Consider the following 24,760-nt stretch of genomic DNA (forward strand, 5'->3'; position numbering starts at 1 on the left):
ATGGCTTCAGCAGGGGTGGCTGTGGTTGGGTGGGAAGCCCTGGCTCGGGAACATGTCCCTCACCTCTCTGCCCAAGCCTTGTGGCCAGCAGGGAGGGCTTCCCCACAGCTCGTGGCCAAAAGAGTGGGGGAAAAGAGTAATCAGCATCCATGGAGATAACAAACTCTAGTTCCAAAACTAGGCCATTTGCAGTCTGATACGTAACGCAGCAAAGTAAATCTAGCAGTACCATGGAAGAGCTGGAATATGTAACATGCTACATTAGGTATCACTTTGGTTTTAATTACACAAATTCAACATATTCTTTTGGTTCCACAGCAATAGGAACTGCTTCAGAGTAAGGTCATAGATATGTGTAGGAGAGGCTAAGTGCGAGACCAGGGTACATTCATCACTCCATTTCTGAATGTGGGTTTTGCCTGTGCTTTTATTTCTTATGCTGAAACTATTTTTCCCAGCACCTGTGAAATGACTGCTAAGTGACCTCAGTGAATTTTGCTTCTCACCAAGCTTTTGTTTTGTTTTTCAGCCTCAACAAGTGGTTCAAAAGAAGCCTGCTCAGGTAAGAAAAAATGATTTAAATTCCTTATGCTATCTTAAATCGAATACTTCTTCAGTATTTAAAGTGATAAAGAGCGGGGGGAAATGCATCAATAATATGAAATGGAGGATAGCTGCTGGCTTGTTAGGCACAACCACCCAGAAAATTCACGTGGTGGCCCTCAGGAAGGAGAGGAGGCAGCAGTGGAAATGCAGCCTGGGTGGAAGGTGCTTGCCCAGAAATGTTCTCTGAAATGTCATATTTCTGCAGCCACCACCTGGTGATGACAACACAGCCACGCACACGTCTGGTGCCAGTCCAGCTTGAGCTAGGCACCCATGTGTGTCCTGAGCCTGGGCTGCTTGCAGGAAGAGGGGACACAGGTGTAAAACCCTTCTCCCCACTGGTATAAACAAGTCCCTAAATCCACAGAATAAAATAGGCTGAACTTGATAATTAAACCGTCTTAAAGACTAACACATTTGAGGATCTTTTGTTGGGTGGCATTCTCCTTCTTTAACACCTTGGACAAAGTGCAAGCTAAGGTGTAATGAAACCAAACACTGCGTTTATGGTCTTCCCTTCCGTTTTCTTTCCCCAGCCCACTCATGTCAAAAAAAAAAAAACCCAAAAAAAAATACTCCAACTCTGCCACTTTGTTATGTATGCTGCAGCAGAGAAGAGTATGTGGGCATGGGAGCAGGTCTGCAGAAAGGGTCCGGTGCTTTTCTGGAGAGAAGTCCGCTTTCAGAAGGGAATCATGCCTCTGTTTTTCTACCGTACGGTTTTAATACAGTATCGTACAGTTTACACTATTGTAATGTCTACTGTAATCTGAATTAAGAGCTGTTACATAAGAAACAGAAAACATCCTAGCTGTGAGTTGGAGGGGTGAGATGATGCAACACTCAAAAGTATGCAGAGGAATCACGTTTCTGCAAAAGGAATCAATACAGTCACAGTAGTGGTGAATGAGTGGCGCTGGCTATGATATTAATGCCTCCTAATGGCAGAGATGACATTCAGGACGAATGTGGTAGTATCTTCAAGTAAGGTAAATTTTGCAAGGAGAGGTAGAGTCTTTTATTAGGCCAGCTTATGGAAGAAACACAGCAACTGTCCCCAAGGACTTACCTTCTGACCACAACACACAATTCAAAACACGCCGAGTTGGTCTAATAAAAGATATTTCCTCTCCCTGGTCTCACCTACATCCTTCAACTGTTAGGGCCGCAATCATGCTGTTCCTCCCACAAGGTGGTAGTAAATTTGTCAGTGGGCACAAAGCCAGCCATCTCCTCCTTGGCACCCGGGGGGCTCAAATCGTGCTGTGCCAAGGAGGCCAAGCCCAGGAGGTGAAGATGGGGGCTGTTTGCATTGCTGTTACCCCTGGTGGGTGGCAGGGAGCTCATGCCCGTGGGGGTCAGCAGGATAAAGGGGTCTGGAGCTTGTAGCCCTGCCTCTAGCCAGGCAGAAATCATGCTGCCCATGGCACATAGTGGTGCAAGCGCCTCCATTTCCCCAGGCACTTAGTCGTGAGTGTTTTGTTTGAATGCTAATCGAGTGCGAGCCCTGGCACGGGAGAGGAAGAAACGCCTGGGACCAAGGCTGAGGTGGGGTGTCAGAGGATCGAGCGGGGACCTGGGACTCCATTGCTTGGTAGCAGAACAAAGTAACGACGGATTTAATGATGTAGGAGTTTGAACCGCCGGGATTCCCTGTATGGACCTTCCTGTCCTTTCTTTCCCAAAATGGTGACTGGTAGGGATGCCACAGGGTGTTTCAGCCACAGCCGCTGCTGCACGGTGCCTCTGCAGCATCTCCGTGGTCGGGGAGGGCAAGAGAGAGAAAAAGAGGCCCTTTGACATTCCCATTAGTAATGGAAATGTTTGCATAGAAAACGAGGAGGCACAGAAGAATGCATGAAAGGAGAGAGAAGGCTTTTTAGCAATCCCCAGTCATCACAACACAACTAGTGAAATTACAGTCTTTAAATTATTTGTGTGCCATGTCTTCACTCAGAGAACATTTCTTTTTTTAATCCTTGGCCTGAGGGATTTTCAATGAAATCATTGACTTGTCTTTAACCCTTCCTGGTCTAAATAGGCCCTGCTCCCACACTTATGCTGACACAACATTGCGTTTTTGCTGGCTGTGGGTGTGCAACAGAGAAAAAAATGTATATGGCTGTGAGCAAGCCCTCCTCACAGTGTCTTCCTGAGGCTAAAAGAAGGAAGAGGTAAACAGTGCTATTCCTGGGACGGTCAGGAGCTTCTTGCTGCTGGTTTTCACTGGAGTCTGGTTGCCTTTCTCCATTGTCTTTTTACACTACTGAATTTCCCTTTAAAGGAGGGAGGTACAGACCCAGAATTAACAACAAGAACATGAGCTCATGCAGGCTTCCTAATCTGAGCTGTCTAAGGAAATAGTGATAAATTATATAAACATGGGGACTACATGGAAGTTCATGGAGGATAATGTAAATCTTACACTACATTCAGAGGAATCTCTTCCTTTTCCATCTGTTTCCTTCAAAATATCCTCCCAGATGGCTTTACCATGTGGCAGTCTGGATTAAGTTAGAAATGTATCCTTTCTTCATCAGTGGGGACTGTAAGAGGTAGCAGTCAAGAACTGCTGTGTGATGGTGAGCGTATTACCCCGGTCTGCCATGGTAAAAGTGGCAGAAAACCTGGGTCAAGTTTTATCCCTGAGTGCTGTGCTTTGAATTTCTGGCATTTTCCAAAAGATTTCTGTGAGTGTTAGTTTACATCACTGTTGCTCTTGTTCCTGTTGCCACTGCATATGCCTCTCGGTTTTGCTTTATTTTTAAAAATGTAGAAGCAGCAAAAACAGATAGAATTCTTCTTCTATTCATAATAGCTCCTTTCCCTTCACCTTTTCCCAGGTTTTAAGCATTATGCAGGGCTCTTGCATGCTCTGAATCTCTTTATGGATGTCTAATGTCCAGCTTAGGGCTATACAGATGCCTGTATAAACTTCTGCAATATCTTCAAACATCCTCAGAGCTGTGAAGATCGACCATCACGCAACTGGCAAATGCAACAGTAAACTCCACTGGAAATCTGCCCATCCGTATTATTAATACAAAGCTTTAAATAATATAGTCTGTACGCACGTTTCTGATGGTCATTGATGCATCCTCTCACACTTCCTTGGGGAAATGAGGAAAAGATAGCAAGCCTAACTGCACGTCATCAGTTAATTTAGCTTGTTCACGGAAATACGTGCCTAAACCTCAAAAACAAGAAGCTCCTTTTAAATCCTCTCTGTTTCCAAAGAATGGGCAGTCATATCTTATAAGTATGATGAGGTAATATTCTTACCAGGGTGTAAAAATCAGCAGTCCAAACAGAAATTTCTGCATTTCCTTGTTTTTAAGCTACTTGTAGCAGCTGTAGCCTCAGCCATATGGGGGAGTTACACTCTTAAGTAATGCAAAGGAAATCGATATTTTTAGGAAAACATCATGAAAGCTATCAAAGTTTTCTGGAAACAGGACATGTTTTATTTTTATCATTTCTGGAGAGAAGAAATCCAGTGAGTGTAGAACAGCCCTTTGAAAATTTTCTTATAATCTCTTTGGGAGGTCTATTAAAATCTGAAATCCTTGCAGTCTCTTAAGTTTGTGTCTGAGTCTGAAAGACAGCATATCACTCGCTCCAAGCCTAAGAGTACTTTTCTACCTAATGCTAGCATTAGGTGCTTTTAAAACAAAACAAACAAATAAATCCCAACAAGAAAAAGAGCTAAAAAGAAAATCATTGTTTTGTATAAGAAAGTAAATGCAGATTCACTGCATTTTTTCATCTTACTCAGCTCTTAGGCTTGGTATTAACAAAGTTATGCATGTTAATTAGTCATAATACATATACACCTCAGAACTTCAGGTTATATGTGTTCCCCATCTGCCTCCGTCACATGTGCACTGGATGTAGGACAAACAGTAAATCCTAAAAGCGTCAGACAGGCTCTGCAGCCCAGGACTTGCACTGATGATTCACGCATTCATATGCAGCCCAGAAGCATCAGGCTTCGTGAGTGCAGCTGAGACCGGGAGACGTGGTGCTTGTGGGGCAGGTCTGACACGCTGGGGCAGCCTGGCTGGTGGCCCCACTGTGCCCAAGTCCTGCGTCACCTCTTTGCACTGTGCAATACATCTGCGCTTCCACAAGCTTCAGATGTTCTTCATACCTGCTACCACCACATGGGGATTTTTGTCTTCTCTCTAGAAAATCCCAGAGATAAATGTGGTAGAAAATAACTCCAAGGGTCCATGTTAGCAACGACTCAGGTTGAAAGAAAATCCTAGTGTCACAGAAAGCCTGGCAAATCATTCACAGCCACACGGGTGCACTTAGATGTCGGAGAGAACATGTGTCCCTGCCCAAGCCCACCCTGTATCCTTCCCAGTAGGGAATATTGCAGCTTTGCTCATCACAGCCATGGCTGTAGAAACACCTCCGCCCTGGGGGTGGACCTGCTTCCCTGGGGTTTCCACGCTCTTCCCACTGCATCCAGCAAGCTGTTTTGTGTGTCCTGTATTTCTTCTGTATTTACTGATAAGGAGAATTGGAAAGTTGTCAGTTTCCAGAGGGAGAAAACTTTATTTTCCATATGTAGATGGAATTTTAGACTTCAATATAGGTTGCATGCATGTTGTGCATACCACTCCAGAACATCCTCTGAACAGCTGAGTTACCATTCTTTTATTAGTGTTATTTTTAAAGCAAACACCGATTGTTTTCCCAAAGACAGTGGTAGAGGCCATCTTATATATACTGGAGGCCCCAGGCACCACATGCACACACATGGAGCAAGTGGATATCACGATATCACAGCTCAGTGAGCCTGGACTCACTGCACCTCCCCGTGTGGGCCGTGGTCCCAGAGGAGTTGCCCAAAGTTTTCCCAGCGGGGCTGAGCCGTGGACCTGCTATGGGGCCCCCCAGCTTAGTGCCCTGCCTCCCACTACCGCCGGACAGGGGACAATGCTTACTGGAACTGGCCAGGTTTTTTTTTTTTTTTTTTGCATAAATAGCTTCACGATGAAATAACCTGTTTTTATTGACCTTTTTCCCCATAGGTGTCTTTGGAAGGTTAGTTTTTCCAAAGCTTCACATTATTATGATCGCTTGAGGTTTTTTTTAAATCAAAATAGGGTTTAATTTTGGGTTTTGAGGCTTTTGCTTTGGAGAAACCTTCCAGATTTTGATTCTGAATGTTCTTGTAACATTGTTCTGATTTGAGGAGATTGTTTTAACAAATGGATGAAAATGTCTTACGAAAAAAGGGCTTAGGTTTGAAAACTAGCCTTTATTGTTGCCATTTCTGCTGTTTCGAGCAACCTATAAGGATTGCTTGGCATAAGATGCAAATAAATAAATAAATAAGAATAATATAAAATTTGTGGATTAGAGCTAGAATCATGAAGAAATTAGGTAGGTACCTGTACTGCAGGAAGGATGTTACCATTCCTCTGGAAGAGGTCTAAATTTGATTTTAAGGGCATCAGGAAAGCCTCTTACTTTCCACATAATTGCAGTAGCTAGAGCCTCAAGGACGTTGACAGTCTTTAAGGCCTTACTTTCTTTCTCCTTCCAGGGTAGAATGGTGGCAACTGCATGATGTGGTTTCCATCGGAAGACATACAGACGTACTCGGTCTTCTTTTATTTTTGGTTTATTGTGACAGGGAGTCTGAACAGGTTGTCTAAAATTAAAAAAAAAAAGCACATATTTTTTAAACAACACAAAAATATATGGGGAAAAATACAGAAGGTGCAGATACCAGTTCTATGAAATACTGTGCTAAAGAATGAGGTCTAGAAGAGGAAGTCAGGTATTTCTGATAGCAAATATTTTGTTATTTATATGACATAACTTCTGAATAGAATCTGAATAATATAAATCAGTGAGACCTAAATACCTAAATAATTTTAAGAATCAAATTTCCAAAGTTTAAGTGTTTATGATTTTCCTTTATTACATAACCATGATAGAGTAACTTTTTTGAGATAACTGCTTGCAGAAATTTGGTTTTAAATAAATGAAACAAAGGAGTGGAAAAAATATGTGATGGGAAGGAAGTGAAGAAAAGAAAAAAATACCTTTAGTACAGGAGTATATTAAGATATTCGGTTACTTTAAAAGAGTAAGAAGTCAGAAATACAGTGATCTGAAGCTGTATGTTGCTGCTCAATGAGGAAATCTTTTTTTTTCATATTTTTGTGGTTTCTTTTATTGATGGTGGTAGGTACACACTGGCTTCTCAGTGTCAGGATGGCAAACACTGCCAGTAAGTATAGTCTCACAGAGTGAACACTGGGGCCACAGAGTCATCTACTGAACACCAATTTTATGAAAATCACTTTTATAAAAGTTGCTTTCGCTCACAGCAAATACTCAAATACTTATTTGAGTATTTTCTTCAGCTGAACCCCATTCTACCATAAACAAAAATACAAAAAGAGCTCACCCAGCATTTCCATTTCATAGAGAATGCAAAGGGAACAGACAGATGGGTTTTACAAATGTAGTTAAACATTTAATTGTTCATTAGAAACCACTACTTCTCTTAACAGTGAGTCATTAGATACTCAAATAACCTTGGTAATACAGCCCTCAAGCTTTTTGGTCTAAATTTACTGATATTTCCAGGCTGCCCTGTTTCCCTGCAAGCAGAATTTGGGTGTTCACAGGGAGGAGCACCAAATCCCCAGCTTGCTGCTTACCCAGTCTCTCTCGGAGCCAGTGGACACCTTAGCTGCATTGCAAGATGGAGGGACACGCTCACAGCTGCGCCTGCCCAGCAGCTGCACTGCTGCAAGGCACTGCCTGCCCCAGGCTCATGTCTCAGGTTTCTGGGGACTTAGAAACCCTCTGTGCCCTCTGCCAGCAGCCAGGATTTGGGGGGTAGTGGTGGGAGTGGAATGAGTTATGCAGGGGGGCAGGAGCAGCCTGCTTCTCACAGCGCAGGAGCAAAATAGTTTGGATAAGCCCCAGCTTCACAGCAGCACCTGCCTCGGTGCTGAATTATGCATCCCCTTGCTTGGCGTGCCAGTGGCACGCAAAGCAGGCTGAGTGTCTGTCGCCTTGTCCCCACATGCTGACTGAGGAGCAGAAGTGTCCCGTTCACCCATGATGGGTGAGCCGCGTGCTTCCTTTGAATCTGTTAGTGTTGAGCACTGCAGTGTGCAAGCCTCTTTTTTCGGCAAGTTTTGCTGTGTCTTGATCCCCCCTCTGTTAAAACCAAGTTGCTGATGCTCCCTTCTTGTGTAAGGGAATTATGAGCATGCATACATTCATGATTTTATGTGACTAAAAAGGAATCAGATCTTGGAAGATATTTTTGCTTCATGGTTTCCTGGGGATTCAGAGTCTTTACGTGCTGCAACATGCAGCTCAGGAGATGTCCTGGCTTTGTCGGCCAGCTTCTGAGGCAGTCGGAATGTTACTGCATAGTCCAGTCTGGGAGGAGTCTTCAGCTCTGAACAGTCACAAGGCAAAAAAAGGTTATTTTAACTCTTTAAATAGGCTACACTTAATTTCCTTGGCACAAGCCCTAGCACAGGAAGCCACCATCTGAATGCAGCGCTGGTCACACATTTGCCAATTCGATACAGACATGCTATCGGGTTGCTGCTCTTTCCCGGCGTGCTGAGCAAGGCCTGCTCCTAAAATGCTCCCTGCTGAGGAAAGGACACAGAAACATCCTGGAACTACAACCATTGAGCAGCTCCATGCATGGCACTCGGGACAGGCTCTGCAGCTGATGGCTGAGGGCTGAAGGGGTGAGCTAAAACCTTTTCATGTCCTTGCACTCTGCCCACCTCCTGGTTCTCTCTTTGCAGCTTGGGGAAGAAGCCCACCATGGGCAGGCGATGGCTGTGGACAGGCAGGCTTTGTGTTTGACCCCAAGGCTGTGACCACGGAAGCTGCTGAGGGAGGCACCCCCTCCAGTTCAAAACCTGACTCTGATTTGACATGAACCAAAATCTCTCTAACAATAGCCAGAAGAGACGGGGCTGTGACGTGTGCCTGGGAAACACCACTGAGAAAGATGGCTGGGCAGGGAACAGTGTTTACAAAATGTCAGTCAAGAGTAAATTAAACAGTGCTACTTTTACATACATGTACTATGTATTTTGGCCCAGGTTTCCAAGAGTAACAAGAGTCTGTACTGCTAATACTTGGGTATCCAACTTCACAGGCATACAGGATTCTAGGAAGTATTGGGCCACCCCCTGAAAATCTGGATTATTTTAGGATGTTTCCAGAATGATATCCAGAAAATTGAAACTACCAGAACAATCAGCCTTTGGACTTCTGGCAACAAAAATAATCAAAATGCTAATTAGCCAAGATGAGGCATGTCAGAAGGCTGTGCAGAAAGAAAGCACTCTTTTCACTAAGAGCTTGGTTACAGAGCCTCTCATAAAGGCCCTGCACCTTTTAGAATCAAGCATCATTGCTGTTCCTCCACACCTAGCTGAAGTCACTGAAAAACACCCTAATTCTTGGCATAAATATTAATAAGTGTCCAAGGGCTGTAACCCAGCTCATCTGCCACACTGAAAAACATGGGATGTAAGCCCTCTCTAACTCAGATTGTCCTCAGGGTTATATGATACGATCTTAAACAACAAAACTATGATCCGCATCTAGGAATTGCTGCATCTTTGCTATGCCTGTTCAGGACCATATAAATTTTGTTGCAAATTATATGTTAAGAGTGGGATATGCTGTAATGGAGGTTGAATAAGAGACATAATGAGAATGGAAGTTAAGACCAAAGAAAATACATTTGTCATCTGTTAAATAATTTGCTAGAATAGTCAGTTACAGTATATGCATACCAGCAGTATTAAAAAAGATTTGGCTGGGGAAAATAGCAGTATGCTCAGCCCTCATTAACTGATATACATCTTTAAACATGTTCTGGAAGGAAGCAATAAGAAGCCAATATTTTATTTTATTCTGGGGTTTCCATGGCACTGGGGGAATTTTATAAGGTCCCCTTGTTGCCCAAAATAACAGTCTTAGAATAGAAGAAGAAGGAGCATTTCACAGCTACTCTGTCAGTCACTATGGGGCATTTGTGGAATTCAGCGAATTTAGTTCCTTGAAATCAGTGCTGCCATGCTACCCTGGGTGGACATCTGGCCTCCCTGGGCAAGCCCGTCAGCTTGTGACACCTGTGCCAAACATTAAGGCTGGGACGGACAAGCTGGACCTATGAGCATGCCTCCTCCCATGCAAACTCACAGAGGAAAACTCAGGCAAAGGATTCTTCTTAGTCAATGCACAATAAAATCACAAAGGACACTCTAAAACCACTTATGGACAGAGTAAAACTTGGGAAGCATCACAGCCTCTTAGTAGACTATGCAGTGAGACATGCTCCTAAGTACTTAAATGTTGAAGGCTACAGGAGTATGTAGGTATTTTTAAGACATTAGCACATTGCCAAGTAGTGCACAAAGGACCCACCTCCACCTTTGGGCAGTCCAATATTTATAAGTGTCTCAAGTGCCTCCTTATAGGACCTAAATAAATAAATGTGCTTTTCTCACAGAGGCTGGAAAAAAGCCATTCAAAATGACTGCCTAACTGTTGGGCATTGTAGCACTCACACCACCATAGCAAACTATCTCATGGATCCTGTTTCATTGGGATCGTTCAATGCCACAAATGTTAAATTCTTTATGAAGTCTACTCCACCAGATGTTGAGCATCATCATGATGAAGTTCTGCTGCTGATCCTGCTGTAAGGCATTTCTGGAAATTCCAGAATGTTTTCAAAAAATGTTGGCCAAAATCTCTCTTTAGGAATGACTGTTGCATGTATTAAAAAGGGATATGATATTGCCAGTGTACTTTGTGCGTTACCTCTGATCTGTTGATGTAGTCATGTTGTTAAGGGCTGATCTCTGATCTCAGGTTTGGAGAGCTATTTGCCACACAACAACCATGGGAAAAGAGAAGGAGAGAAAAAAAAAAAGAAAAAAAAAAGAATCACCCACATTCTGCCTGAATTCAGATCTCAGATTTCCCACATCCTGGTATTTAATTTCTCACAGTTACCAATGGTTGATCTCACGGCAGGATTAGTGGGAAGAAAAATGAGAGCTCCATTGAAACCAGACTTGAGTCTGGAAAGATGGGACATGTGAGCTCTAGGACCAGGGAGATATCAGATTCAGGGTAGTGAATGGCTTCCCCCCCACCCTTTCCCTGATAATCACACTTATTTTCAGGCAAAATCTGGAAACTGAAATCAGAATAGCAGAGAGACAGTTGCAATATGTTAGGCGGCTCGCCCATCACTTTTATAGCCTCCTGAGAGCTGTGTTATATGGTGGGGTATTAACTGTAATTTATATTAGTATTTTTTATGTTTAGGAAGAGGAGAATAGATTAACATTGAGGTATAAATTGCAGTAAATCTGTCTCACTCCTAAAAGAAAATGTGTTTTGAACACACATTTCCAGCAGGAACCTTTTCTGATTTGATTATAGAATATAGATGTGTTCAATTGGAAAAGAAACTCCCATAAAAGGTTCTGTAATCAAAAGGAAATAATCACTATCTATTAAGTTGGACAGGCCCACTCCATTTAAATCAAACTATCTTGCTTAGAGAAAGAAAAAGCTTCACCCTGTGGTAACCCGAGTCGCAGCGCAGATGGAACTTGAAAAGTTGGGTTCCTGCTCCATGCTGAAGAGGGCCGTACTTTATTGCCCTTCGCACCAGATTGTGTGGAGATATTCAAGAAGTTGAAAAATCTTTAAATGCATCGCACTAAATCCTTTAGGAGTTGAACGTATTAAGATGACAAGAAGAGTATGTCATTAGACCATAACTACCCTTTTTGGATTACCTGGTATTTGTAGATTTATTGGCAAGATGGCTTAAATTAGGGATATATTTTTAGCCTGCAGCATTACATAATAAAATAGCAGCAGAATTCTTTGCAGTAAAAAAGAGAAGGGATGGGGGGGAGTTTATTAAAACCAACAGAAAGCTCTCTGATTTTGCACTCTTTGCCTGCACAAAGAGGTGCTCCACGGTTACACAATCAGTAAAGTTTGCAAGAAAAGCATTCCCATTACCCCATTTTGCTCAGGAGTCGTCGCCGTGCCTTTCGCTGCAGACCTGCTGTTTAGTCTGAAACCGAAAATTAAACCCAGAACTTCAGCTCTCAAAGTTAAATACTCTGCTTTACTGCCAGCACACAGCCTCACCAGTGTCTGTGTGGTAAGATCTATGATTAAACTCTTCAGACATTTTTAAAAGCATTTTACAAGTCTGTTAAGCTTTAGTGTTTTTTCTTTTCTTTTTTTTTAAGAAAAAAAAATCATTTAGCTGAATTATACCGCAAAGTCTCACATGAACTCTGCTGAACCAAATGAGAGGGCCCAGCCTCGCTATCTATCTTTCTGAAATATGTTTCTCATTTGGGGGGCTTTTCGGAGCACAGCTTGGGGAAGGTAGAGCCGCCTATGTTGAACTCTTTCCTTCACAATCGGAAAAGACGTGCAGGGAAAACCAGGGGAGCTTCAGAAAGCGCGGTGGCCACAGTGGCCTCCTCCGCCGCAGCTCCTTGCAGGCCCTGCTCCCCACGGGCCCCGGCGCAGGGTGGGTTACGGGTTATGTGCCGGGGCTGTGAGCTGCTTGTTCGGGAGCCTTCGGGCCCAGTGCTCGTAAAAATGTCACTGGCGCACTTCCCCTTTGAAAGGCTCTTTTATCTTACCCTCTCACAGCCCCTCTCCAGTGGGCAGGCAGGCTTGACCGGGAAGCTGCTGCCTGGCCTTCCCGCATAGCTGGGCCCTAATGAGGTGTGTGCGGCTCTTGGCTGCAGGTTTTCAATCTCTTTCTTATTACTTCAAAGCTGCTGCTCCAAGGCTCAGACAAGTTTGATCACTTGGCAAAATCTCTCAGCTGGGACTCAAAAGGAAGACGTTTTATTTTATTATTTATCATTACGGATAGATAGCTGGTCCCAAACCGCAGTTGCCAGTGGCTCTGTAAACGGAGCCGTAATGCTTTTTTAAGTGATAAAGGATTGGAGGTGAATAACTTCTGGCAGTTGCTTCCTGTCTGTAACAAGCAGTCATTTTGAGGGGAAAAAAAAATAGAATAGAAATCTAACAGGCCTTACTTTATTCTCCTTTTCATGTTGTAAAATAAGAGTGGGGAGCAAAAGGTAAGCAACATGGGTTTGACCCTCATTTCAAAGCCTGTCCTGGTGTCCGTCTCCCTACGTCTTCTCCATGCCAGGAGCCAGACCTTCACTGTAGTTCTTCCTCCATCACCAAACACAAAATATAAACAGTTATCAATGCAATATACACAGTTATCAATGCTGCCAAAGGAAGGCAGGCTTGTTCAGGTTTGCCTACACGGGCTCCAGTAGCCTTCTGAGCTTTTCTATCTCCACTGCCAGCAAAAGAAAAGCTTATGCAGTGGCCCACAGGGTTTTATTGGCTTCTAAAAGCCTAAGGATTTTTTTTTCTCTTTCATGTAATTGTTGACATACATATTAGTAATTAGAGGGTATTGTTATAGCCTCTTTTTGCCTTATGCTCCAGTCTGGATTTTTGGCTCTGGAGCGTGGTGTCCTGTGTGAATGCAGAGCAGTTTACCACTCCTCCAGTTTACAGCCTCCACAAGAGGTTTGTAAGAGCAGCTTCTCAAGAGTTGGGGTTGGTCCAGCTCAGTTGTATATGTTTCTAACGGCATCGCTGCCTTCTTTTCTGTAATACTTTATTTCCTTCCCACCGGAACTGTTTACATCTTGTGGGGTTGAAGCTCTCCAAGACAAAATATGTCTCTGTCAGTGTTAGAACAGCACCCATGACTGCTTCAAGCACCATTTTTGCCTTAGGTCTCTGCTTTGCAGGCTTTAAATGGTGCTTCGTGCAAAATTCTTCTGACCAGTACTGAGATTTTGCTCGAGATTTTCACTCTCCTTTTAATCACATGGGGAACAGATTTTTTCAAAGTGTTTTGACCTGCGTAGGTCAAAAAGGCATTTGCTGTACTCAGATGCCAAAACGCATTTAAGAAATCTGGCCTGACGTAATTTAGACAGCTGAGTCTCAATTTCAAAAGGCTTCAATGGTGCTGGCTTTAGCACTGAGCGACCTGCTGCCTTGCAGAAACCTCACTGCTGAGTTAACATCAGGGCTGCTATAAAATCCATGGTAAAGTTGGGCACCTGAAACGGGTGTTCATTTATGCCCATGTGTAGGAGACATTGAGAGGCAGAGCCTAAAGTAGGTATTTTTCAGGGTATCTAAACGCAGACCAGTCTAATTCCTGTCTCTGGAAGTTCTCAGCCCTCCTGGATTACAAATTCTTTGTCAGATAAACCCTTTCTCTCAAGGTAACCAGTGAGAGTCATTATAACTCCATTACATCAAACAGTTCTCCTACTGGCAGATAAGCTAGGAGATAGAGAAATATTTTTGTATTCCCCTTAATCTAAAGGGAAGAAGGCTGTTATAACATAGAGAGGAATGTCCTGTCCTGAAGGGATGCTCCTGAGCACTGTCCTGGTCCCCTTCTGTTACCTGAACCTGTGACTTAAGGTCCAAACTTGGCCAAACCTTGAAAGACATTTCTACCAGTAGAGGAAAGTGATCTGTAGGAGTGGTTTATGGGTGTGCAAGGATGGTAGCTCTCTCTGACCTCTGCCACTGCTGTTGGTCTGGAACATATTGTTGGTAGTGATTCTCAGCTTGACAGCATCTGAGTCCCAGGGCAGCCCCAGCAACTTCATTCCAGCTGCCCCAGCTAGAGTACACTTCCTCCAGCAGCTGGGGATGTGGATTATCCAGTAATCCCCATGAGCAGCCTTTTTGCTAGTAAAGCAGGATTGTTCCAGCAGTGAAGGGAGAGGACACCTTCAATTTACTTAGTAAGTCTGTGCATTTGAAAAGCCACAGGCTGATCACCTGCAGAACAACATTGGTATTTTGCTTTGTTTTCTCTGCTGCATTTCCATCCCTCACAATATTTGGTGATTTATGTAGAAGTGGAGTGACTTCAACAGACAAAAGATGCATCCTTCATATACAACAGCTGGGTGGGTAGGCATCTTCATAGGAGGTAGAAAACCCAGCTTGAAGTATCTGGTTCAAATCAGAGAGCATGGGGATTTCAAAACAAGCCTGCATGTGAGTTTCCAAACCAGTACTACTGCATACATGCACAATCACAGAGGAGCATTATTCTCGCTCTCTGATGTGCATTGCCTTCCTGACTGTGGAACCTTTGAGGACATCTCCAAGTCGAAATGAGCTTTAAGATGCTTGCCAGCTTTCAGACTGCTCCGAAGAGCGTTAGGCAGCTCTGCATATGCCCACCAGTTTGCAGACAGGTATTAGGAAGGTTAAGCAGCAGCTCACTAAGACTACTTGTTAGTATTCCAACATTGGATTCCCACTATGGCTGTCGGCAGCCTTTTGAAGGCCAATAGGTGGCAAGGTGGACCATCAGAGGCTAAGTCCCTAGTGACTTAGACGTTGAAAGCAAAAATGTTTTCCAGCCCTGTCAACCCCCAACTGCCCCATCAGCTGCCACCTCTCCATTTGTCTCTCTCTTTATCTTTAATGTCCTCAAAATACCAAGAGTTTGGCTTCCTTGGCGGGACTTGCCTGCTTGCTATCCTCAGAGCTGTCCCATGCCGTAGTCAGTGTCTGTGTTGTGTCAAATGCAGAACCAGTGTGTCAGAGTTTTCAACTGTGTTTTTACCACCAGGCTGGAGAAGTTGATCTCTCCCTTGCATGATAGCAGTGACAGTACACAGAAATTGCTTGCTTGCAGGCTGGTTGACTCATATGTGGTGATGGTGGTCTCTTCTGCCCTAATAAATCCTTTTATTGTGATATGTGCAGTAAATACGTGTAATAATTTGAGCTCTGGATCCAGATTCTTGAATTTAGCTTTGCTTTACTGCTGAGTGACTGCTGTCATGGGCTCAGCAGGGCTGCGTGGTGACTGATGGCCTCGGAGCAGGAGCTCCAGCTCTTGCCAGCACGCTTTGCGGAGGGTGAAGCAGCTTGAAGCAAAAGATCCCACCCTAAGCTTCACACAAAGCAAGCTGACTCTGAGTGCCTATTAGTGCTGTGAGAATTTCTAAAGGAGTTTTTTGGCCGTGGAGCAGTCAGGATGACACTGTGTCTTGGCTGGGCACAGCCCGGGCCTCTGCAACTGCAATAGGAGGCACTGGCTATGGGGACTCCTCTGAAAACATTAGCTTGCATGCCAGGGGATTTCAGACAAGTTAGCAGACAATGGTCCACAGTCTGCAAGTTGCTCTTGTCAGCAGTTCTTTTTGACATATCTATTCAAGCATACCCTCTCGGGCTTAGAAGGCAGCCAGCAAAATCTGTGCCAATAGCAAATACTTTGTTATAAAATAAAAGCTCTGACTAATTCAGAGGCTCCACATGTACCATTACTGTGATCCTCCAGTTCATCTCACAAAATTGGTTCTATTTTTTTAAATCCGCCATTCAGAGATTCGTGAGCAGAAGGTGAAAAAAATGAATTGCCAACTGAATTGCCAGCGAGTTTCTGGAGGCAGACAAATAACCTTGAAGTAGCTGTAAAGGAGTTATGTCCCAGGGAATTAGAAGAGAATAAACATCTTTACAAAAATGCAAAACAGTTGCTCTTCTGCAGGTGGGGGGATGCTGTTGTCAAACAGGAACAATTGTCTCATCATCAGCTTTTGCTGTGACCACCTTCAAGGTGGTCATAAAAGAAGAGATGCACACAGATGTGCAATGCCTGAGCTAAGCCTATCTGTTCTTGAGGACACCAGGATGCTGCTCACTGCTCGTGTTGCCAGCAAAATAACATAAGCCAGCCAAACGTGGGTCACCAAATTGACATGGGAAGGCTCTGTGATTTACATATGGATGGTGCCACCACTGAGCTTTATGAATGAGGTGCATGTGCTCCTGGTTATCACTTCACATATCCCTGCTATTTACCCGTTTGCTTCTTTTTTCCCAGTGGAGAGCCTTTGAAGGCAGAAACACAACATCATGGCTCCGGAGAGGGTTAGTGTGTCTAGTTGTCTTGACACTGCTGTCCAGTGCCCTTTTAGGTGTCCTGGTGGATCACAGACATCCATCCACACAGAGCATGACATGGGAGTCCAGCAATCTTCTGGTCTGGCTGGTGGTTGCCAAACTAGATACACAGGGCATCTAAAATGGTGTCGGGCTCCCATCTTCAGGCATCTGGGTCCCACATCTGTCCTTCCTCTCCTGCTGGGACCCTACATCAGGGAGAGGCGAGGGTGCAGTGTGGACAGGTCCCAGGCCAGTGAGCACACCTTCCAGCCACGTGCCAATGATGCCCGTCAAGAAAAGACCTTATAAACATTTGTGCACATACGAGTTTTGGAGAAAGACTTCCCAATGCTGTTTTTTAGGGGGAGAGGCAGCAGCTCCCTGTCACTCCCTGCTTGGTAGGCTAGTTATAGCAACTCAGGGTGCTGGATCACAGTCTGTCCTACAATATCACGCTGTGACCTGCAGCAGCTCAGGGTAAACGTGCCAGGGGCAGGACATGCCAAGTAAAGCTGCCTCTGCGGTGCGCCGTGTCAGTCAGCTGCAGAGGATATGTGTATGTGGGGTACATGGGTGTGTGGGGAGCTCACCCCAAAGTGGCCACTCCTGGCGGCTGGGAGTTAGGCATCAGAGTACGTAGCCTTCCCGTTGTGCTTGTCCCGTTCCCCCTGAGCTCTGGCCATGGCTTCCCTGCTAGCCGAACCCCATCTGGTCAGTTTGAAGCATTCTCAGGTTTCCCTTCGCAGCCTGCTACCCCAGCCTCTCGCCAGCTTGCTGCAGCAGAAAGCAACCAGGGGAGTAGCTGTTCAAGGCAAAACTGGGTGGAGGAACGTTTACGCTCAATTAACACATGTCACCATTCTGTCTCCACAACTGCAGTGAAGGCACCTAAAAAGTGAGAACAACCTGAATTAAGGTTGCCTGTAATGTGAAACCTCTGCTGCCTGCCCGAGCGCTTCCTGGGGTGGTGTTTCTGAATTTGTGCTCTGCATGGCTATCACGCTGTGACTGAGTGACTTGGATTTCTAACGTCTGCTCTAATGACTGTGCTTTGCTCCTCGGTTTTTGCCCTTCTCTTCAGCTTGATCGGAAGCACATCTGGAGTTACGAAGTATTTCACTCCAGCCCAAGTTCCTCCTTTGACTATGATACATGGCAATGCCACCAACATTGATCGGGGCTGCGAGGACTTGTGAGTCCCTGGAGGGTGCTCCGTGATGGTGGAGCATCCTTCCCCTGAGGTGCCCGAAGCCCTGACGTCCCTCGCAGAGCGCTCCAGGGGGTCTCTGGCTGCGCTGCCCCAGCGCAGAGCTGGTCTGCAACTTGTAAGGGGTGCACAGTTTCCAAAGCACCTTCCCCCCTCCATCTTTTGGGGAGAGGTGGGTGTGGGTGCTGCACAGGCAAAGGCTGGGCTGAGGATCACAGCTGCACAACCTTCTGATATTTGTAAACTTTTTTTTTTTTTTTAAACCAGTGCAAAAAAATCCCTTTCTGTTCCTGTCACACATCTGCATTTTCTCTTTCAGAACCTCAGCTCACTCCTTCCTTTGGGTCCCTCCATGCATATATGTCTGATTTGTATTATCCCTTTGTTTGAATTGTAAGCACTTCAGAGCAGCAATCATGTCTCCATCTGTGTCTTGACAAGGGACTTACATGATAGGTTGGCTTAAAACCACCCGTCTGTAACTGAGCTATCTTAGGCTTTTGCAAGGAATGAACTTAATGAAGAAAAGTTTTCTTTTTGCTGCACAACAATCTGATCTCTTTGCCAGCTTTTTTTCATGAGAAAAGTCTTTCCCAAGACTGATGTGAATTTGAAAGGCAGAGCTGCCAGTCTCAAGTATTATTAATAATCAGTTTATTATTTAAATATTGTGGCGGTTTTAGCTTGCTCTTTGGTTTCTCATCCTTCCAGTTACTACAAGTGCGCACATTTGCAGATACATATCCTTTATTAAATTAATATGTATGCATATATAGATAGATGAAGGATGAGCTGCTCACTCATTTTCTTGGTCACAGCAGCTGAGGCTACAAGGAAAAAAATATTGTTAGATTCACAATAAAAATCACTAGAGTGGGCAACTCTTTAGCTAAAAATAGTTCTCTGGCTGCGCTCAGAAATATGTCCTTCTATATACTTTCCTGTCCCCTGTCCATGTAACGCTGTGAAGTCCACGTTCTTGGAAAGCGAGTCAATCAGGTTTCAGTGCTATCCTGACAAGCCAGGTGTAAATCAAAGTGAGCTGCCCAAGTGCATGCTGTGGTCTTCGGGGACAACCTGGCGTGTCCCAGGTTCGGGGCTGACCACGGTGCTGTAAGGAATTAAGCATGTGATCATCATCAAATGCCGTTAACCAAATGTTATAACACGTTATAATGTTATGTTAAGAGCATGGAACCCACAGTTGTATTTTTTAACTGAAATACTTGGAGGCAAAGGTGTTGTTTTGGATGGTCATCCTCAGTTCTGAGGTACCAAGACACAAACCAAGGTATTTTGCTCCGTCTCCACACGCACAGCCCAAATTAGTTCTTCATTAGGTGCATGTAGATATCATTTTTCTTCTCGTCTGAGACGTAACAGCCACAGTCCCACCCTGCGAGGCAGATAAGCGGGGAAAAGGCACTACATGATAACAGGATTAGACGGAGTGTGAGAGCCCGTCCCCCAGTGCTGGGAGGGACGGAGTGAAATTCACTTAATGGCTTCATGAGTCAGGGATCGTTTTCACAGCAGCACTCCAAATGTAACCATGCTACAAGTGGAAATGACTTGTTGTGAGGAAGAAATTGTTTATCTGCATGATAGATTGGTGTCTTCTGGAATTTAAATATTAATTGAAAAGTCAAGGTCAGAGGGCAGCTGACACTTGACTTTGCTCTCTTTCCTCCCTCCACAGCTTGATCATGCTACATCTTTCTTTGTGCCTGGTGCTCGAGAGAGTATCCCGGGGTCATGGCCTGCTTCCTAGTCAAGAGGTATAAACCTCCTGGCTTAACCGGCTGGGGCCTGGCTTTAGCGGGGGGCAGGGGTCTGAAGGCAGAGGGGGGAGCGTTTGCTTCATGCTTTTCACATTTCCCACATAACCCAAAGCAGACTAAACAAAACCAGTGTGAAATCTCATGGCTTGATGCCGCTATGGTTATATTTTTTAAGCTGTCATCCATTCATTTATACTTATGTTTATTCCCTGGATTTACAGCTTTTTTTTTCACTCTTTTCTTGTGGGGGGGCTGAAGCCTTTTGAAAGGGGATTGCAGTGAGCAGTGGCCTATGATTAAAGCTGTGTGTTTTTTCTTGATGCCGCTCTTCTGCGGCAGTGTCACACATGGTAGCATTTAGGAGCCCTTCACAGCTGAGGTGTTTCAAACACTAATGAATGGAAGTTTGGCCATATAATGCAGACAAGCTTGAAGGCATGCTCTGCTGAATGGTGTACTGTAGTGGCCTGGGAAAGGAAGAGGGTTATAAATTGTGTCAGTTAGCCACCCAGACAAAATGAAGCCATGTGGAAAATCAAATCTATTAAAGTATGAAGACTGTTATAAGCTGTTTTAAGCTGGTCATTCTTAAAAGGTCTCAGTTGGCTGAGGGGGTAAATTCCTATTCTTCCTAGATCTTTTTCACGTGCTGGCTTAGGTGATGATGTGCAGGATTTGATAAAAAACAACCTTTCACTCGCAGCCCCTTTTATCAGAAATGTTTATTGCCCCCGGTTTACTGCCCATGTCCTGAAAGGCACAGTGCATTGGTTAAATAAGCAGCGTAAGAGCGCTGTGTTCAGTCAGGCCTGCTGAAGGCAAACATGAGGGCAGCGCCGGGGCAGAGACCGACAGCTGATGATGAGGAGAAGGCTTTCCAGAGCACCCACTTAACACTGGATACCTGCTCAAAATGCTTTCCAGTTTCTGGAAAGGCCCAAGACAGAGCACGACAGGGCTTCCTTTTTCTTGGCACCCCCTTGGGTAGGAGGAGAGCCCAGCAAACCACGGTGGTGTGATCGGGATCGGGGGACCTTCTTATCCTTCCCAAGGTGGCTTCTTGAGATGTCATAGCAGCTGTAAAGGGCGTTTTCTTAGCTCAGGATGCAATTGTCAGCTGCGTGAGAGAAGGAGGAGGTGACAGCCTAAGACCCGTGGTCACCATGTATTTATTTTTCCTTTTTATATGTTCTAGGAAGAGACTGAAGAAACGTCCTCACAAGAATCTGCAGAGGAAGACTAGGATACCGCACCATGCAATTTCTACCTCATCAGCAGTTGGGTCTTTTGAAGGGAGAAGACACTGCCTTGACCACTTATTTTCTATTGCCATGGTCTTTCCACTTTTGCCTGGGGGAAAAAAAAAAATCACATAACCTTAAAAAGGATTTGACTAATCATCTTCTTTGTAATCCCTTCACAGTCCCAGGTTTAGTGAAAAACTGCTGTAACACAATTGGGACACAGATTAACGATGCAACTTTTAATTACTGTTTTCTTTTTTCTTAACCTACTAATAGTTTGTTTGAGCTGCTAAGTAAGGGTGACTGGGTCAAGAAGAGCTCCAAATCAGGTTTAAGTCATTCACTGCACTGCATATAAACAAGAAACTTGTAACATATTAATTATAATGGGCATTGAAATAGGAAAGGCTTGGTGTGCAACACTAGGCCTTGCAACACTTCCAGCAACCCACTCCCTACTTAGTGAACTCCCTGTTTTAGAACACCAAAGATAAGGGATAGATACTACTCTTTTTTTTTTTTTTTGTAACCTTCTTGTAGACTTGTACTTGATTTTTTAATTTTTTTTTTAAGACTTACTGTTATTTCAGGAAAAAAAAATTGAAAGCTGATCTCTCACTTCATTCAGCTGGTAATCAGAAGAAAGAAAGCAACACGAAAAAGGTACTTTCATTTTGCAAAAGGGAAGAAAGACAAAGATACGTTGTATAGTTACAGATACAAACATATCAGCAGAAGTAGTAATAAACAAAACGAACAGCCCTCACCTTCTGGACAATAGGAAGTCCGACAGAGTCGGCTTTCTGTAGAGCCAGGCATTTTCTATGGAAACAGAAATGACTGGCACCAAACACTTAAGCCATTAATGACTAAGTCTTTATCAAGAAAAGTGTTTTAAAATGTATAGAAAGGTACCTTGAAATTAATACTGAATTTGTCTGAAGAAAATAATCCAGATGTTTTAGTAGTTTTAACTAATTCCACTCACCCCGTACCAGGTTTCAAACAAAATGAATCTCTTCTCATTACTCATCAGTCATGATGTAAGAACCAACACCATGTACCTCAGCTAAGCTTGTGTATTACTTTAAGCAATGTATTTTGACATAGGATGGTTCACTGAGCACCTCTGTGCCGGTGGCGTTTCTCCATCTTTTCATTCAAAGCAGCACTTTTAGCAACAGATGCAATATTACCCCACTATTCAATACTACCTCTGATTTTTACAATTTACTCAACAGACTGATAAATACATGCTGCTATACACATTCAATGCAGGAAATTTTTACTGGGTAGATAATCACGAGTATCTGCATTTTCCCCTTATTTCTACTTCAACACTTAATTGCAGTTAAGGAAGCAATATCTTTATTGTGTTTCGGCATGACTATGTATTTTTCTTTCTCCTTTTTTTTTTTAATGTACTTACCCTATTCTCTGCTAGACTTCTGTGTAATGTACTGTTAACTTGAATATATTTTTGTACTGAATTGCTGATAGGTTTGTAAGGATAATTTTCTTCAATGACACTACATGACATAGAAAAAAAATTTAGCTGTAATGTTTAAATATTACTGTCCAAGTTTGTACCTCAAATGAATTGTTTAAAGAAATGGACTAATTGATTGACAAAGACCTACCTCCAGACTTTAAATGGAATGAACTTGTTACTTTCAGCATTAGTTTTGAGACGTTTGAAACAGTTAGGACTGCAACTAATCCCTAATTCAAAACTATTTTTGTAAAATAACTTGTGGAAAATGAACACGTTTTAAATTACTTTCGTATTAAAAAAAAAAATGAACAAAAAAAAAACCTTCAAAGAAACTTGAAGCTTTGTAGGTGGGAAGCAACAAGCTCAGCTTTTGCATAATGCAATCACGAATATGTGTTTAAAAAAATAATTAGTAGATTGTAAGAAAATACTTGACAAGTATTTTCATGTATTTTACACAAATGTGATTTTGTAATATGTTTCAGCCAGATTTATTTTAAATGCTTCTTATGTAGAGGTTTTTTATTCTCCTCTCACACTTTTTTTTCCCCTTTTTTTTCCTCTTTCTCTCTTCCTATTTCATTTTCTCTCTTTCTGCTTAATTTCCCTTCTTCCTCTCCTAGTCAGTACTTTGTAACATTGTATTAATAACTGGGCCAGGGGTAGGTTCTCAGGAAGGCATCTGTTGGTATGGCTTTATTAGCAAGCCAAACGCAGTTAAAGGTAACTACTTGCTGGCTTCTTCCAAGAGGCAGTGTCAAGAACTGCGGACCTCCTCAAAAGACTGCAGAGGGTTCATTGTCGATCGCTGAGAAAGAGCTGATCGGAGTGTTAAAATGAGACACGTTGATATTAAGTGAATGGGAAATAATCCCAGCTATGCAGTAGCTCTAGCAGGCCAAATCCAGCGTCATTTGAAGTCAGTAGAAGGAATTCTGCTGACTTCAAAGGACATCGAGTCGAGCCTTAGCAAATTCCTTTTTATTTTTTATTTTTTGCGTTTTTTTGAAACCACAGTATTCAGCGGATGACACAGAAATAATCGCTGTGTGTGTGTCACAGTTCAACCTCCGAGAGACTTACCACTCTGATGAACTGAATCTTGTATTTTCTATATATTGTAGTACAATCAAAACACATTACTACCTCTTAGGGCCTACTATACCTCATTTTTTCAGACTGAAAAATTGCATGTGGCCATTGAATCAGTGAGAACATCATAAAATTTTTTATATATATAGTTTATTTTTGTGGGAGATAAATTTTATACGACTGTTCTTTGCTGTCATTGGTCACTGCTAACTAAGACTGGACATTTAACTCTTCTACCATTTCTGCAAGAGAGGTGTGTTTGCAGGAAAAAGACAAAAAACGCTTCAAGATGTTTAACTACAGTTTACTTTTCCTTTTGAGTGTCTTCTAACTTTTCGCTTTGTTCTTTGTGTAGAGTTGCTGTCTACGATTGTACTTTGAATCGCTTGCTTGTTGAAAATGTTCCTTTAATGGATTATCACAGTCTGTTCAGCACAATAAACATCATAGCCTCTGTGATCCCCATGTTGTTTGATTCTTAGACTTTTGTCACAGTTCTATAAAATGAGTAATAAAGTTTGGTCACAGTGACTAAATTTGTAAAAGCTTTGCATACAAGTAGTCTTCTTTGTCCCAGGACCATAGGCACGTGTCTGAGAAGAGCATTTGCTGTCAGGGGCCCCCAGGGTGGGCGCTCGGCAGGGGGACGCGCTACAAGTGTCCCCTCAAGGAGAAGAACTCATTCCCAGCATGGGGCTCACCGTGCATGGGGAGCAGAGGTGCCACCAGCCGGACAGAAGCACCACGGCATGGGTGAGGCTGGCGTGGGTTTTGTTACCCGGCCCTGGACCTGCCTTGGGGGGGGTCTGCCAAGTTTAGGGGCCTTCTCCTCTGTTTAGGCCAGGTCACGGTTTGCATCCAAGACAGTTTACGGAGTTTACGTTATGCAGCCATTAGGTTAAAAATAGGGATGAAGGAGTGCAAGCTGCAGTAAATCCCTCCTTCACGGAGGCAGCAGGTGGGCGTATGCTCACCCTCCTTCCTTGGGGCATTTGGGGTCTGTCCTGTGCAGCCTCCTGGCTTCTCTAGCTGCCCTGGGGCCATTGTGAGGAGGTGGCAAGAAGCCTGACCTCACCCTTAGGCACGTCCTTAGGCTGAGAGCTGCTACAGGTGTGCAGACAAGCCTAAATCCGTAACACTCTTCTATGGAGTGCCAGGGAAGTACTTTACCATCTGAGCTTGCACAAAAAGTTAGCAGTATCAGAGCAGCAGGGCTTCTCAGCGCACCTAGATGCCTGTTTTCCACATCCCAGATAGTCCAGGTTGGAAGGAGACGGGTACTCAGATC

The 24,760-nt window shown here is 43.7% G+C and overlaps 1 protein-coding gene across 5 annotated transcripts in view; it reads left to right on the forward strand.

Moving 5' to 3' along the window:
* Positions 1-24,017, forward strand: part of HMGA2 (high mobility group AT-hook 2) — a 115,868-nt gene extending 91,851 nt beyond the window's left edge. For 2 of the 5 annotated variants that reach the window (XM_040552641.1, XM_040552628.1), the window contains 2 exons: positions 530-562; positions 812-1,016. In XM_040552641.1, coding sequence (XP_040408575.1) covers positions 530-562; positions 812-868 — 90 coding nt within the window. In that variant the 3' untranslated portion in view covers positions 869-1,016. Of the gene's footprint in view, positions 1-529; positions 563-811; positions 1,017-3,449; positions 3,689-20,836 lie in introns of those variants that run through there. The other 3 variants (XM_040552658.1, XM_040552650.1, XM_040552632.1) reach the window with 3 other exon arrangements.
* Positions 24,018-24,760: the final 743 nt, after the last annotated feature.

This window comes from Cygnus olor, chromosome 1 (genome assembly GCF_009769625.2).
Source record: "Cygnus olor isolate bCygOlo1 chromosome 1, bCygOlo1.pri.v2, whole genome shotgun sequence".
Taxonomy (NCBI): Eukaryota; Metazoa; Chordata; class Aves; order Anseriformes; family Anatidae; genus Cygnus; species Cygnus olor.